At 49.8% G+C, this 14,276-nt stretch overlaps 1 protein-coding gene across 4 annotated transcripts in view; it reads right to left on the bottom strand.

The window, feature by feature from the left end:
* Positions 1-9,094, bottom strand: part of AARS1 (alanyl-tRNA synthetase 1) — a 37,790-nt gene extending 28,696 nt beyond the window's left edge. The window contains exons 1-9 of one of the 4 annotated variants that reach the window (XM_090062080.1): positions 8,993-9,094; positions 7,577-7,743; positions 5,919-6,107; positions 4,262-4,407; positions 3,293-3,484; positions 2,190-2,334; positions 808-953; positions 276-384; positions 27-177 (exon numbers count right to left, since the gene is read on the bottom strand). In XM_090062080.1, coding sequence (XP_089918206.1) covers positions 27-177; positions 276-384; positions 808-953; positions 2,190-2,334; positions 3,293-3,484; positions 4,262-4,407; positions 5,919-6,107; positions 7,577-7,743; positions 8,993-9,077 — 1,330 coding nt within the window. In that variant the 5' untranslated portion in view covers positions 9,078-9,094. Of the gene's footprint in view, positions 1-26; positions 178-275; positions 385-807; positions 954-2,189; positions 2,335-3,292; positions 3,485-4,261; positions 4,408-5,918; positions 6,108-7,576; positions 7,744-8,984 lie in introns of all 4 variants that reach the window. The other 3 variants (XM_090062081.1, XM_090062083.1, XM_090062082.1) reach the window with 3 other exon arrangements.
* Between the last annotated feature and the right edge of the window lie 5,182 nt (positions 9,095-14,276).

Here is a 14,276-nt window from a genome sequence, read left to right as displayed (position 1 = left end):
GGCATGGGTGTTAGATCAAAACTCACCAGGAATAATTTTACTGTCTCCCAGACTCTGAATTTTCCTGTCTAGGATACGACGCCCTCTACTCAGAGTTTTCAAGAACTGGACCTCCTCCTCATTGATGATGTCCTTCACCATATCCGGGTCCTTCTTTAGTTCAGGAAATGCATCACCCTGCCAGCATTAAAAGCAGAAATCAGCACCAGCCAAGAGATAGTGAAAGACTTGAGAGTCAGTTTCTATGCAGTGAAGGAAAGCTGCAAAGAACCTACCAGGGACTGCACAACAACATCAACCAACGTGGCAAAGAAGCCCTTGGGGGCACTGAGCTTCTCATGAGAGTAGCGCACAGCCCGGCGAAGAATCCGTCTCAGAACATATCTGGAAGAACAAAGGCAGAAAGTAATCCTCACTCCAATGTTATGCCTCAACACCTGCCAAGGGGATTCACCAGCAGTAGGAGAGGGCCTCTTCCTCTTCTCACACACCCTCTCAAACACAGTCCCTTAGTACCTGCAAGTCAGAGGTGAGGAGCACTGGCAGAGCTTATCACAGGGGTTCTGGGCTGGAATAGCAAAACTATTCTTGTTGGGACCGAGAGGCATAATTGTGTGTGAGAGGAACTAAGGGCTGGAATAGCAAAGGAACTTAGATCTATTAGGCTGGATCAGCCTCTGGGTCCATCTTGCTTCCAATAAACACTAGTACCAGAAGCTTCAGACACATAAGAATCCCAAAGCGGCAGAGGTGGTTTCCCCTGTCCCTCTCCTCCCTTTGGCTAACCACTGCCACATAAATCCTTACCCTCTGCCAGTGTTGTCTGGTCTCCCCCCATCAGAGAGGGCCACTGTGATTGTTCGAGCATGGTCAGCCAGCACGCGATATGCCATGTCTATGCCATCCATATCTTCAGCACCAACCTGCCCTGTGTATGGCCTGGCACCAGTGCCCTATGTAGAGAGAGGAAAAAGATGGTGAGTATGGAAAGTATTGCTGTCCCTTCTGTTTACATGTGATCAGATAGGTGGCTTAGAGATGCAACTTAGCAGCACAAAGTAGATCCAAAGTGAGGGTGGGCCTCAATCTTTGCCAGTATTATGCTAGGGGAGGGTGCTTTCACTGTCCCCCACCTTCTTCATTCCCATGTGAGGGGGCTGAGGAGTGAAGCAGGAATTGAATGGGTTTGGAAGAAGTAAAGTACAGCACAGCTGGCCAGAAGGTACCCTGGGAAAGTGTAAGGGGAAAGCTGATTAAACTCTAGCATTCAGGAAGAGCCCAGGTCAACCTAGACAGTGATGGAAATGAAGGATTCAATAAGATCTGCAGTGAAAGGTGGTAGAGAGAATCATTTGTTTTGCTGTTCTGGTCACAGACATCAGCCTGGCATGACTGAAGTTCCCGCTATGCCTTTCCCTCAATTTTACTGCAGAATCCATTTGAGTTACCCATCTCTATTGCTGCTTTTGGGACCTGCCATATTCCTTCAGTGCCAAAGCTAATCAGTGATTAGGGGAAGCCACCCTGAAGGTAACCTGCAAAATCAAAAGCATATGGCACCTTCCTTATTCACTTTTCTGACAGTGTATGGGATCAGCAAATGCTAGTTGCCTAACAGAGGCAGATTCCAGAAGCCACACTACACTGTCTGGCAACCTGTAGGATTTCAGACTGAGGATTTTAATGCAGGGGACTGGACATGGAACCTAGACTTCACAGCTGGATGCATCACCTATCTCCCCCCATGCTGAATGGGCACATCCTATCAGTATAAGGAGGTGGACCAGGCCAAGCTCCAGAGCATAGGGCTATTCCTCCTAGAACTTTTCTCTGACAAAAGAGCTATTCTCTCCACCAAAATCCCTAAAGGAGGACACTTTGCATCTTCAAACCTCATAACCCCCATGACATGCTGAAAGCTTGGCTGTGGTAACAGATTTGTCTCTCCCCACCCCAAACTATACCATCTCCAGCCTGCTGAGCAGTCCATTTTGTTTAAGCTGGAATTTCCTTGATTTAAGCTCTCTAGATCAAGAAACCCCTCAGCACAACTGGAAAGTCTTGTACAAAGGAATGCAGCTCTCCAATTACCGAAATGAAACAACATTACACATCTTTGGTGCTACAAACGGCAGTGAAAGCCGATGCATTTGGATCAGGAACATTGGCTCAGACAAGTGGAACTGTACCTTTTGAATTGCTTCAAAGTAGGGGATGAAGAGATCAGTGTCGTAGTTTGACATTTTGTTCTGCAGCACAGACACCAGCCTCTCAAGGCCCATTCCAGTATCAATACTCTTCTTGGGAAGAGGTTTGAGGGTCCCGTCAGCCTCTCTGCCCAATCCCAGAAAGACAAACAGTTGTTGAATGAGGTACAGCAGGGCATTTCCACATCTCTCTCCTCTTTCCCACACACAACCTTATCCTGCCGGATTTATAAAGACAGGAATATTTCCCATCCACTGGGATCATTGTGAGAACAAGATGCTCAATGGCAACCTAGAATCAGAATTAGCAAATTCTTACCCTGCTATATGCCCCACTCTTCACAGACAGATGAGCTGAATAAACAGACTGCCACAGAATGCCCTTCATGTGTGTGGGGATTAAGAGCATCTACAATCACAGGTCCTAGGCAGAGTGGCCCACTTTCTACTGCTCTAACAAGGGAATGGTCTGTAATCCTAACTCCTCTCATATCCAAGGCCAGGATGGGAGATGAGGCAGAGATCTGCCCCAGAGAGCAAAACCAAGAGCTATGTCCTAATGGACTCATGCTGACTTAAAGGCTGTTTGCAGAGCCTGTGGCAAGCTGTGCTGACATATTCTGCTCTCTTAGTTCTGCATAACAGTAGTCCTCGTTCAGCATTAAATTGCTTGTTACAAAAGCCTGCTCTTGGGAGGGTGCTTGCAGCTACAAGAAATGTGCTTTACTAAGTGACATGGAAGTGACAAGAGTGGAGTGGATGGCTGGGCCTTCAACTTAGTGGCTGGGTCAGGGGTGAGGTGTGGGAGGAGTTTTGTGGTCAACAGGACTCAGTTGGTCAAACAAGGAACATCCCTGATAGGTGCAGAACCCAGAAGTAATGACTCATCCACATTTTACTAACATCTGCTTAAAGTACCTGAGAGGGCAGATGCATGGTTGGCAACACCATTCAGACTGCAGGACAAATACTTAGAGCCTTCTTAGGCTGTGACATTACAGGATTGTCACTGGGTGAGCAACAGTAACTGCTGTCACTGTACATCTAACAGGAAATGTTTGGAGGAGAGAGGGCTCTTGCCTCACCTATTGAACTGTATGAACACCAGGTTCCAGATCTCCAGGACATTGGGGTCATCCTGATTGACAAGGTGCGAGGCATCCCTGTTCCCAATACGGTCGTAATGAATCTCGCTACAGGGGCCACAGGGGCCTGTGTCTCCCATTTCCCAAAAGTTGTCCTTCATGCTGCCAGGCAGAATCTTGTTCTCAGCCAGTCTGTAACAAGAAGTGCCCACTGGATGAGAGAGAGCCACAGGAAGATGAAGAGTCACACTAGGCACTTGGGTGGAAGAGCCAATAGAAAGCCAACAGCCCATCAGAGGTTCTCCATTCCAGGATTTCTCATTCCAGTGGGGCAAAGCATACACCAAATAAGACATGCTGCATTTTCCTGAATAAAATACAGCACCAGGTAAATATAACCTACTTCCTTTGTTCCCAGTGAAATAAACTGCTGGCTGAAATCCCAGAATTTACCACATCTAGAGCAGGTAAGTGGGTTTCCACATGGTCTATTACTCCAGTTCAGCAGTCACATTAATCCTTTGCATAGCAATGACATGCACTTGCTAAGGGAGAGATTTTGTATATTCTGAGCCTGCCCAAAATTCCTGTTTCATGGAGACAATATGGAATTCTGCCCCCTGAATGCTGTGCATTATTGCAGTGGTGGCACAAGGCAGGAGAAGTCTGGCAGGAAGGCCAGTCCCAAGCTAGGCAAGTCTTCACAAGTTCACCTGGAGATTCTCTCATCAGCCATCTCAGCAGAGAAGCCAGACTGAATGGGTCAAAGGGATGGAGTAATTTCTCCTGCCTGCGAGGCTGTCCCTCCAGGGGCAGACTGAGGCTCACTGCCAGGAGAACATGGCACAGAATGCCCCATCTCAACCACAAAATACATGTGGTACGGGCAAATAGGGGGCTCCAGTCTCCGAGACAGCCTTTTAGCAGCACTATTTTCATAAGAAGAACTATAATTGTCAATGCCCTTACCCCAGATCCAGCCAGATCTGCTTGCACTCAAGGTCTGGCTCTAATCCAGCAGCCTCATTGCCACCAAAGTAAGTGACATAGAGTCTTTCGATGGGGATGCCAAACTCCTTGGTAAGAAGCTCAAGAGCCAGTTTACAAGCCAGTGCCTGCATAAGCAAAAATAAACTATGTAAGTGAAAGCATATACAGCTTATTTTACTCACGTAAAAGTCCTAACTCAGAATGGGTGGGGATGAAAGCACAACATACAACACTTCTGAAGAGGCTTAACATATCACCAACCTCAAACAAAGCAAACAGGAACCACAGGGAATGTGGGAAATTGCTGGAAAACAGAGAAGCTTTCCATTACTGACTTTACTGGAACAAAATAACTGGAGATTGCAAATCTCCAGCTCTTCCTCCCAGGCTTGCAGCAGGTGAACCTGCATACCTTTGCCAAAGGCAGAGAAAAAAGGAAGGCTGATATGTTAAATGGTCAGATGTGTCCCCTCCTACATTATTCCACGAAAATAGTGCCTTATACGGTGTCATAGAAGCAGCTATGAGTTTACATTTAGCAGGTGTCACTGTGGTTCTTTTAGCCAAAGTCCTCAGGGCCTTTTTTTGTTCTGCTGTTATTTCAGTCCTGGCAATCTCTCTGCTGAACTTTATCTGGTTTTGGAAAATCCTCCTTTGTGAAGTTCAGTGGCATAGTATTATCTCATTGTCTGAGCCCCTAGCAAGAACATCACAAATCATCATCTTAATGTCATTCTTATTCTGAAGGTCTTCTACACCCAGATCACACATACCATCTCTCCAGCGGGACTTTGACCAGTTTTCAAAACCCTATACCCTAATAACTAAAAATCAGCATGCCAGGCCACTCACAGATCAACAAACATACAAGGAATACTGGAAAATGGCTGCTCCATAAGAAGCCTGTTTAGACTGATGCAAGGAGATGCATTTGCTCACCCAAATGGACCAGGAGGCTACAAACCAGTTGAATTTATGGATACCTTCATATTTATTTCCTGAGCTTTACCATTATAAGAACGAGTATTAGTTGAATTGCTGTAGTGCTAACAAAAGCTCTGTTATACATTAAAAAACGTTAGACATCTGTGTGAACCTAGCGGCACATTGGGCAGAATGGTTTAAGAATGCCAGTTTCTGTAGCCAATGGCACACAAGGGAACAACACAGATAGCATTGTTCCTGACTGCTTTTGAATCCCCAGCTTGTATGGTCAAGTGCCCATTTAGCAGCTTGGTCCAAAGCAAGGCTTGAATTAAACTCTCTGGAGCTCCAGAGATCCTCTTTTAACTCTTCTGCTACTGCGCCCCTCAGAACACACAATGTAGGTGATATAATAGTAAAGATGACACTGCCTGTGTAGACAGACAGAAACACTTGTATAAATGTTTCCTTTTTAGAGCACTTTATAAATTCTTGCTGATTAATCCTCATCACACGCTTGGGAGGCAGGAAAGCAGCTATGAGTTCTTTGATCCTGAAAGACCCCTATACACTTTAATAGTCAACAAACAATCTACAAAGCTATCCTTCCCTTCCCTTTTGCATGCTTGTCTATCAAATATCCCACTAAGGCTAACAGCAGTACACAGTTCTGTCTATTAGAGATTCTAAATGGCTGTTGACTCTACTTTACCTTGAAATAATCTCCAAATGACCAGGACCCAAGCATCTCAAAGAAGGTGTGATGGTAGACATCTTTCCCAACATCATCCAGGTCATTGTGTTTGCCCCCAGCTCGGATGCACTTCTGAGTGTTGGCAGCTCTGTTCAGTTTAGCCATGGGGTGGGAGGGATCAATGGTATTGAGGAAGATGGGCTTGAACTGAAAGGAAATGGAAACAATGAAAGCTACAATTAAGAACTCTCCAGAAGACTTTACTCACCAACGGTCACAAGCGATACCCAGACCATGAATATTGTGTGGGTCAGTACATGCAGGCAATTTGGAATGCTATATAGATAGGCATTTAGCAACACTGAACTTGTAGTCCCTCAGATGTTTGAAAGACAAGAGGCAAAGAAAAAGATCATTTGTCACCACCATAAACACACATGTGCAAATCAGCTTATGAGAGAATGCTAAGGCTGGGACTTCCTAAAGCAGGGGTTCCCAAACTTTTTATGCGAGGACCACCAAACCGCAGACCAGAAGTGAACAGCACATCGCAAGCAGGTAGCCAACCCTTTTTTATACTCATTATAAAAAGGGGTTGCTGCCAGTCACTTCCAGTCCGCGGTTTGCTAGTCCACGGTCACTTCCAGTCCGGCAGCCAGCCCTCCTGTGGACCAGCAGCCAACCCCTTCTGGCCCATGGGTTGGGAACCCCTGTTCTAAAGAGCTAAAGGGAACCAGGTTCCCAACTACCATTGCAAGTTAAGAGTTGGACAACCAAATACCTCAGTTCCAGCCCAAACCAATCAATTTGTTAATGATTTCTGTTTGTGTAGCCATTCTGAGGGGTGGGAGGAGGAGGGAGGGAGGGAAAGGGTATTTGTTTGCTTGGTGTTAAGGGTCCAATCCAAACTCAACATTATCAACCTATGACTTCTCACTGACTACAATGGAAATCAGACAAAGGCAGGGGTGAGGACTGCAGGCAACAGAAGGAGAATCAGAACACACTGAGGTGAAGCACTGGCAGAACCAGCCAGGCCTAGGCAAGATCCACCCCAGGAGTGAGGCAGTCTACATGCCCACCCAAAGGTTCTCAGGAAACGGAAGCTTTAAGCTCTAACCAAAGGCTTAACAGGATCACTACAGAGAAAAGATGCCCAAGGATGCACTAATTCAGCACATCCCCCAGGTATTACGGCTATAGTCCATTTCCACACCCCTGAACAAATCAGGGCCCTTCAAATCAGGGCAAGGACCTCTTATTCCAACAAAGGCTTCTAGGTAGGCTTCATGCGATTAGAAATAATCTGACTAGTGCTTCTCAAACTTTTAAAGTCTTTATACTGCTGTATACCATGATGATTCCATGTTCCAGATAAGAAGACACCATCGCTTTATGTCACTATAGACACACGGGAGCCTCTTAGCAACCTGAAAGAGATTACCAAGCTATTCTTGATTTTCTCTCTTTTCCCCCCATTTTTGCCTATTTTTCCTTTCCTTCTTCTATCTGTACCGAGTTTGAGAAACATTGCCCTGGAGCAATTCAGGTCTTTATTTCATCAGTATGAAATTTTCAATGGGGCTTGTCCTAGCTACAAATACACTTCTAACCACTCCTCATTTCTTACTGCTGCAGAAAGCACACTTAAGTGCCACAGTACCCGGGAATCTTACCTGATTCATACCGGCATTGGCAAAGAGCAGTGTAGGATCATCTAAGGGAATAGTTGAAGATGAGTGCACATAGGTATGCTGGTTCTCTTTGAAGAAATCAATGAATCGTTGCCGGATCTGGCTACCTGTCAGCGTCAATTCCATTTTGGGAGGGTGACACAGAACTGCTGAAAGAAAGGAGAAGAGAAAGTAGATGGGTAAAGGAGATGGAAACTCCTGCCTGTGAAATATTGTAACAGACTCCCAGACTAGGTTAGCTCCTGGTGAGGGAGTCACAGGAACAATAAAACACAAGAGTATTTTGTAGAAAGTATTTTTTTCTGATAATTTTCAATCTCTCACTTCCAGAGAGAGCAATTTGAGAATCTCTCTCATTTTGCCATGAACAGCATTGGGTGAAAGGATCACAAATTCTACAACTCCAATTCAAATTATCCCCTCAAAAATTGTTTCTTGGGTTGAGTGAGATGGTGTCTCTTCCAAGAAGGAGCTCTGAGTGACAGTCACAAAATCCTGAAAAACTGGTCACTAGGAATATCACCCCACTCGGCAGAACCAGGCTGCCTTACATATACCATGGAGAGAAAACAGTCTTTTCACTACTAGTTTACGTCATACAAAGGCAAAGCTGACAACAGTCATTCAGCTAAAGTGTGCAGGTAGCAGAAAAATCAAGACATTGGGATTCAAGGACCCTGCACTTGAAGGAACTGAAGATCTGGCAAAGGTTATTTGGCATCTTGGCAAGGCCTCTCTTCCCCCGCCTCCCCCAAACAGCAGTGGCTGGTTCTTGCTCTCTCTCCACACAGGCCAGAGGACAGGCAGTTTTCTGCAGTCCCTGAAAACGTGAGAAGGGAGGAGGCTTCTGTTAGAAAACCGCGGCTGGAGCAGGAGATGGGGACACACGAAATGCTTTCTCCTGCTCTGCTCTGGAGAGGCTGCCAGAGCCAGAGCCACCACGACTGCCAGCGCCGCAGTCCCAGCCGCAGCCCCGCACTCTTCTGCACGCCCTGAAGCAGGTCAGAGAAGGACACGTCCCCTTCCCATCAGCACGGCCTGAGCGCCCCCGACTCTGCCGCCGCCCGGCACTGAGGGCACGGGCGCCGGAGTAGCGTGGCTGCCGCCAGGCCATGCCCCGCACCCGGACGTCAGCGGAGCCGGGCCTGCCCCGCCCCAGCCCGCCAGGCCACGCTGCCCCCGGCGCCCGCAAGGAGCCGCCGCCTGGCAGCAGGCGTGGGAGCCCCGAGACACGGGCGGGGGCTGGGCGCGGCGGCAACCCCGGCCCTCTACCCGCGAGCCGCACGCCCCGCGCCTCCTGCGGCCCAGCAGAGCCTCTGCCCCTGTCAGGGCGACAGCGCCCGCGCCCCGCGCCCCGCTCCCTCGGCCCGGGTACCGCGCGGCTCCGCACCCCAGTACCGGCAGCGGCAGCGGCAGCGGCACAACCAGCCTCGCTGCGGACTTCGCACCGCGCGCCACTGTGATTGGTCCTCGCTGCTGTCATTCCCCCGAGACGGGGGCGGGGAGAGTCTGACGTCACCGGGAAAGTGAGCGAGGCGGCTGATGCAAGGTCCTGAGGGCGGGTCACGTGGGGCGGGGTGTAGCGGCGGGGCGGCTCGGAGCTCAGCGCTGGGGCAGCCTGCGCGCGGGGCAGGGGGCTCGGTCGGACACGGGCTGGGCTCCGGCGGGCGGAGAAGCAGCGGCCATAGCTACGTGGAGCTAAACGCGCCGCTAGGGCCGGAGCGGATCGCAGCAGCAGTGCTTGCCCTGGCCCCTGCAGCCACCAAACCTGCCGCCCGTGCTGGTGCCCGCGCCGGGCCGCGGGGTGCCTTGAGACCCTTTCGGAGGCGCCCTGCAGCGGCCGCGGCACCAGCACCTAGCGCAGGGCTGCAGGGCCAGCGCCGCGGGGTCTGTCTGTCCGAAGGCAGTAGAATGGCACTAGCTGAGGTCTGAAGGTCTGTAGGGCCAGTCCCTGCCACGCTTACCACACACATCGTGTCAGTCAGTCCTGAACGTGGTACTGGGTCTTCTTGAGGTTTCTCCTTTCCTGTGGCAGCAGGATTCACTAGAAAACACAAGAGATTACAAGTAGAAATCCCTGGTGCTAGCAGCGTCGTGACCTGCTGGGGCCTTTCTGAGTTCTTGGCAACAGAAGAATTGCTGTAGTGTTTGGTAGGGGTGTGCGAAGCGGGCCGTGTTCAATTCGAATTTGGCGTGAATCAGGGACAGTGATTCAATTTGTTGTTTCGGATCACTGTCCTTGATTTGATTCGGTCGAATCCAAATGTGAAGATTCGATGCTGATTCAGAGAATCAGCAATTCAGACAAAGACACAGCTTTAAATGTATTTTCTACATACCTCCAGGTTCCAGGCACGGCTCGTGAAAGCTGCCACACATGCTTGGCGAACTTGGAAGTTCAGAGGGGGGCTCCCCTGCATACCCCCCAGCTTGGTGATCGGCTGCAGGGAGACCCTAGGTGTCCCCCCAGACCCCGGAGACACCAGTTGCCAAGCCGGGGGGGCACGGGGCACCCCCCAGCATGCTCCCCGGCAGACCCAGAAGTGGATGGGAAGTGTTTCTGGTCCGCTTGCGGGTCTGCTGCTGAGTGCACTGGGGAGCCCCCCACGCTTCTGTGGGATACTCCGTGCACCCCAGCATCACGGCATTAACGAGCTGCCTGCTACCTAGAGGTATGTAGAAAATACATTTAAAGCCGTGTCTATGTCTGATTCGCCAAATCTCTCCAAATTGATTTGGAGGGTTCCAGTTTGCTTCGGAAAGATTAAAGCGTCCCCTGATTCTATTGGGATTCAGAGATTCAGCCACCGCATTGGGCTGAACCTCCACCAAATCAAATTGGGGACTGAAGCTTCACACAGCCCTAGTGTTTTACTGTAGTCAAACATCAAACAAAAACTCAAGAGCTGATGTTTTCCGGGGGGGACCTCGAGTCTAGCACAGTGTGCCTTGAGTCTAAGGTTGAGAACCACTTCCCGGGTTGTGTCACTTCCAAATGAGGGATACTGTTAATGGATGCACGCATGTGCCAAGCCTGTCCCACAGTAGTGCCATACAGTGCTTCCACAGTTGGGTCCAATGTGTTAGCATGGCTTTGGCAGACAAGGTTCTTTGGGTAGATGTGATATTAGACCAACTAATTAGTTGGAAAAGTTGTGCTTTGCAAGCTTTCAGGCACAAATTATGTCCTTAGACCAATACTGCTACAACCAACACCCTTTAGCATGCCTTTGGGACTGCAGAGGAACAAGCTATTACCTGGAAGTTAGGAGTCATTACAACAGCTCTTGCTTGCAGAACCCCTGCCTTCTGCATTCTCTCCTGAAGACCTTGGAGGCCAAACAATATTTTCACTTCCAAATAATGCTTCCAATAATGCCACTGTTTCTTGCCCCTTTCTTCACTTGCCACTGATCTTGTTTTCCAGAGGCACCTTAAAACCCTCATTTGGGCTGGGGAGTGGCAAGTGGCATTAACTCTGGGGTTTGGAGCTATATTAAAACATCAGCTGCAGCAACTGTGAGGATTAACTGCAACTTCAGGGACTGGTAGCCGGGGTGGATGTTCTATGGGCCACATCTCATCCTTGGGTTGAATGACACCTGCACTAGGGTTGTTTACAACTGCTGCTGGTTTGCCTGAAGCTGCTGAAGTTCTGTTCTTACCCTCAATTCAAAGAATCGTGGGCAGGATTCAAAATGGTTCAGTAGAAGCCTACCCTTAGGAATTACAGTGCCTAAGATTAGGCTCCTTGCTCTATAGCAGTGGGGTCACTAACTGGTTGATCCTGATTGACTGGTCGATCAGGGAACCCTGGACCGTCTATCTTAGTCTGGGGGGGTCTAGTCCATTCCCCGCCCCCCCGACCGAGATAGACTGTTAGAGGCTCCGCAGTCAGGAGTGGTGTGTCGCACATGGGAGCAGTGGGACATAGGAGCGGCAGGACCCAGGTGGCTGGGCTGAGCTGCGCCCCCTGCCACTGGGCCAGGCTGAGTGGTGAGTGGGACAATCCCCCTCCGCATTCCTTGCCACAAGGTGAGTGGGGCCCTGGCCGGGTCAGAGCCTGGGGGCTCCTGCCACTATGCACCCCAGTGGAGGCCTGGGGGGCACATGCTCCCTGGGCCTTCGCTGGGGTGTGTGCAGTGGTGGGAGCCTGCTCCCCTGCCTGCATGCCTGTATGAGTTGCCCAGGCTCCAACCCTCCCGCAGCCCAGCTGCAGCCCTGCTTACCCCTGCCCCACTCCCTCGCTCACCATAGGGGCCTCGATCTGCCCCTCCCCCCCACTCACCTGTTGGGTGGGGGGGAGTTGGGTAGGGGGCATGGTGGGTGGGGGGAGGGTGTGGTAGATCCTGGATTGCCCTTTACTTCAAAAAGCGATCACCTTAAAAAGGTTGGAGACCATTGCTCTAAAGCATAATTCAGCTTGACTAATTTAGGCACCTGGAAGCTATACAATCAATAGAGAGACTTAAAAGGTGCCTAAGAAGCATTCAAGTTTAGATACCTAGGTATTATATATAGAGAATGGGACTTACTGAGCATCCCCAAAGTGCCTAGAGGTCCCACAATGTCTGAACTCCTACCTTTCTGGAAGTTAGGTGCCTGGCACAGGGTGCCCACTGGCCATCGGCATATGCCAGTCTGACTTCTGAGGACAGCGCCTAATGGGCTTCTAAAGCTAGGAGTATGACAGTGGCAAGGGACTCTGGGGACTTCATGGGGAGTTTAGGCACTTAAGGAACCACTTTTAATTTTATCTGTTTTATCTCTCCCATCTATCAGAATGACACTTACTCATAGGGTCTTGCTGAAGTCAGCATATTTCCAGAAACAAAGTAGCAGTAGGAACCAGAACTGTCTCAGCCTGCTTGTTTGAGGAAGAAATGTCTGACAGATGAGCTAGTGCTTTAGGAGTTCCAGTTGTGCCAGGGTGGGCAAAATAGTGAATCCGGCCAGCAGTGGGATCCCATTTCCCAGCAGCCCCTGCCTGCTTGGCTGGAACCAGTCTCCATAGAGATCCCAGGTGCAGCTGTGCTGTGATAACGCAAAGCTGGGATTGACATGGAGACCAGCCCCAGCCTTGCTGGCAGGGCGCAGGACAGGGCAGGGCGGAGGCCCACTCTGGAGCTGCTGGATTCTTCCAGCGGGGACATCTTGGTCTGAGGCCAGGGCAGAGCTGCAACCTGCAGTCAAGGCAGGGAGGCGCAGGCAGCAGATTGCCTCTCTACCCTGGCTCCTTGCAGTGGTGACAGCCTGGTCCCAAGCTGGGGCACAGCCGTGATCCGCTGCCTACTTGCCCCTGCCCAGAGCGTTCAGGCTGCAGATCAGGGCTCTGTCCTGGCCCAGGACCAAGCTGCCCCACCACAAGATCCCAGCAGTTCTGGAGCAGCCTTGTGCTCTGCCCTGCTGCACAGCCTGCTGATGTGGCTGGGACCGGTCTCCAAAATCAAATTCCAAAATTTACAGTTATTTAGAATTTACTTATAGTGATTGAGGCAGTGGTAGGCTTCCAGATTGCTTTAAAATTGTACATAAATCAATAAAACATTGTGTTCAACTGACACCTAGATATAGTGGCATGTCATTTTAATAGCAGAAAAACATCGATTTTAGGGATTTAATCAGAGAATTTGCAATTTTTAAACAGAAAACCAGGATCCCAATAATAAGCTTAATAAATAATGAAGAAGAAGAATTTAGTGAAAAATCCCTCTCATTTCAGTAAGAGTATGTTCAGGACCACTCATTTAAATCTCAGCATCATTATTTTGTTTTTCTTGCCATTTGGAACTTCTTTAAACTAGACGTAAAACAATATGAGCGTCGGAAATGAAACAAGATCAGACAGCAAGGTAGAGACAGGACTCCCCTAGTAGACTCACATAGATCAGCTGGCCTGGGCTATGCTAGGTAGTAGGTAGTAAGTTTAAAACTAACAAAAGGAAGTTCTTTTTCACACATGGTATAATTAAAGTGTGGAACTCATTGCCACCAGATGTGGTGGAAGATGACATTTCAGTCGGATTCAAGAAGGGATTGGACACATTCTTTGAGGCAAGGGACATCAGTAGCTATCAAGAATGGGAATTAGGGATACAGTCTCTGAATCAGAAGTTCCTTGACCTTAAATGCTGGAGACATCAAAAGAGAGAGGAACAGTGAAATCTGATTTTTGATTTTTTATCATAGAAAATCAGAGCTCCCCCTACCACCTTCATTCACCAGGACATGGGTCCAGCTGTGACTGTCCCCACGCCCCCCCCCTCCCCCGCTGCTTTGTGGCACTGAGCATCCCTGATATGTCAGTGCCCTGCCCATGCCATTGCCCCTGGGCTCCCCCTGCCCCCCGGCAGCAGTGGGGTATACAACTCTGCACTGCCACCCCCACTGCTGCCCACGGGCAGGGGGTGCTTCACCATGGCAGTGCAGGGCTCTCGGTGGCAGCACTGAGCTTCCCCGCCTTGCTCTGTCTTGCTGCGTTGGGTCTCGCCCACTGGGCTGCGGGTGCCCCCCAGGGGGAAGGCAGCAGGGTGGGGAGCCCCAAGCCCTCAGCTGCCAGCCCACATCTGCCCCTGCCCCCCACACAAATCTGGGGGGCATATGCCCCATGACCCCCCAGGAGTGTGCACAGTGGCAGGAAGAAAGCTCCCCTCACCTCCCAGATGAGCCATCTGCTGTCCCA

Source organism: Crocodylus siamensis, chromosome 9 (assembly GCF_052110815.1).
Source record: "Crocodylus siamensis isolate JL-2025a chromosome 9, ASM5211081v1, whole genome shotgun sequence".
NCBI classification, from domain to species: Eukaryota; Metazoa; Chordata; order Crocodylia; family Crocodylidae; genus Crocodylus; species Crocodylus siamensis.
This window is presented reverse-complemented; position numbering and strand designations above follow the sequence as displayed.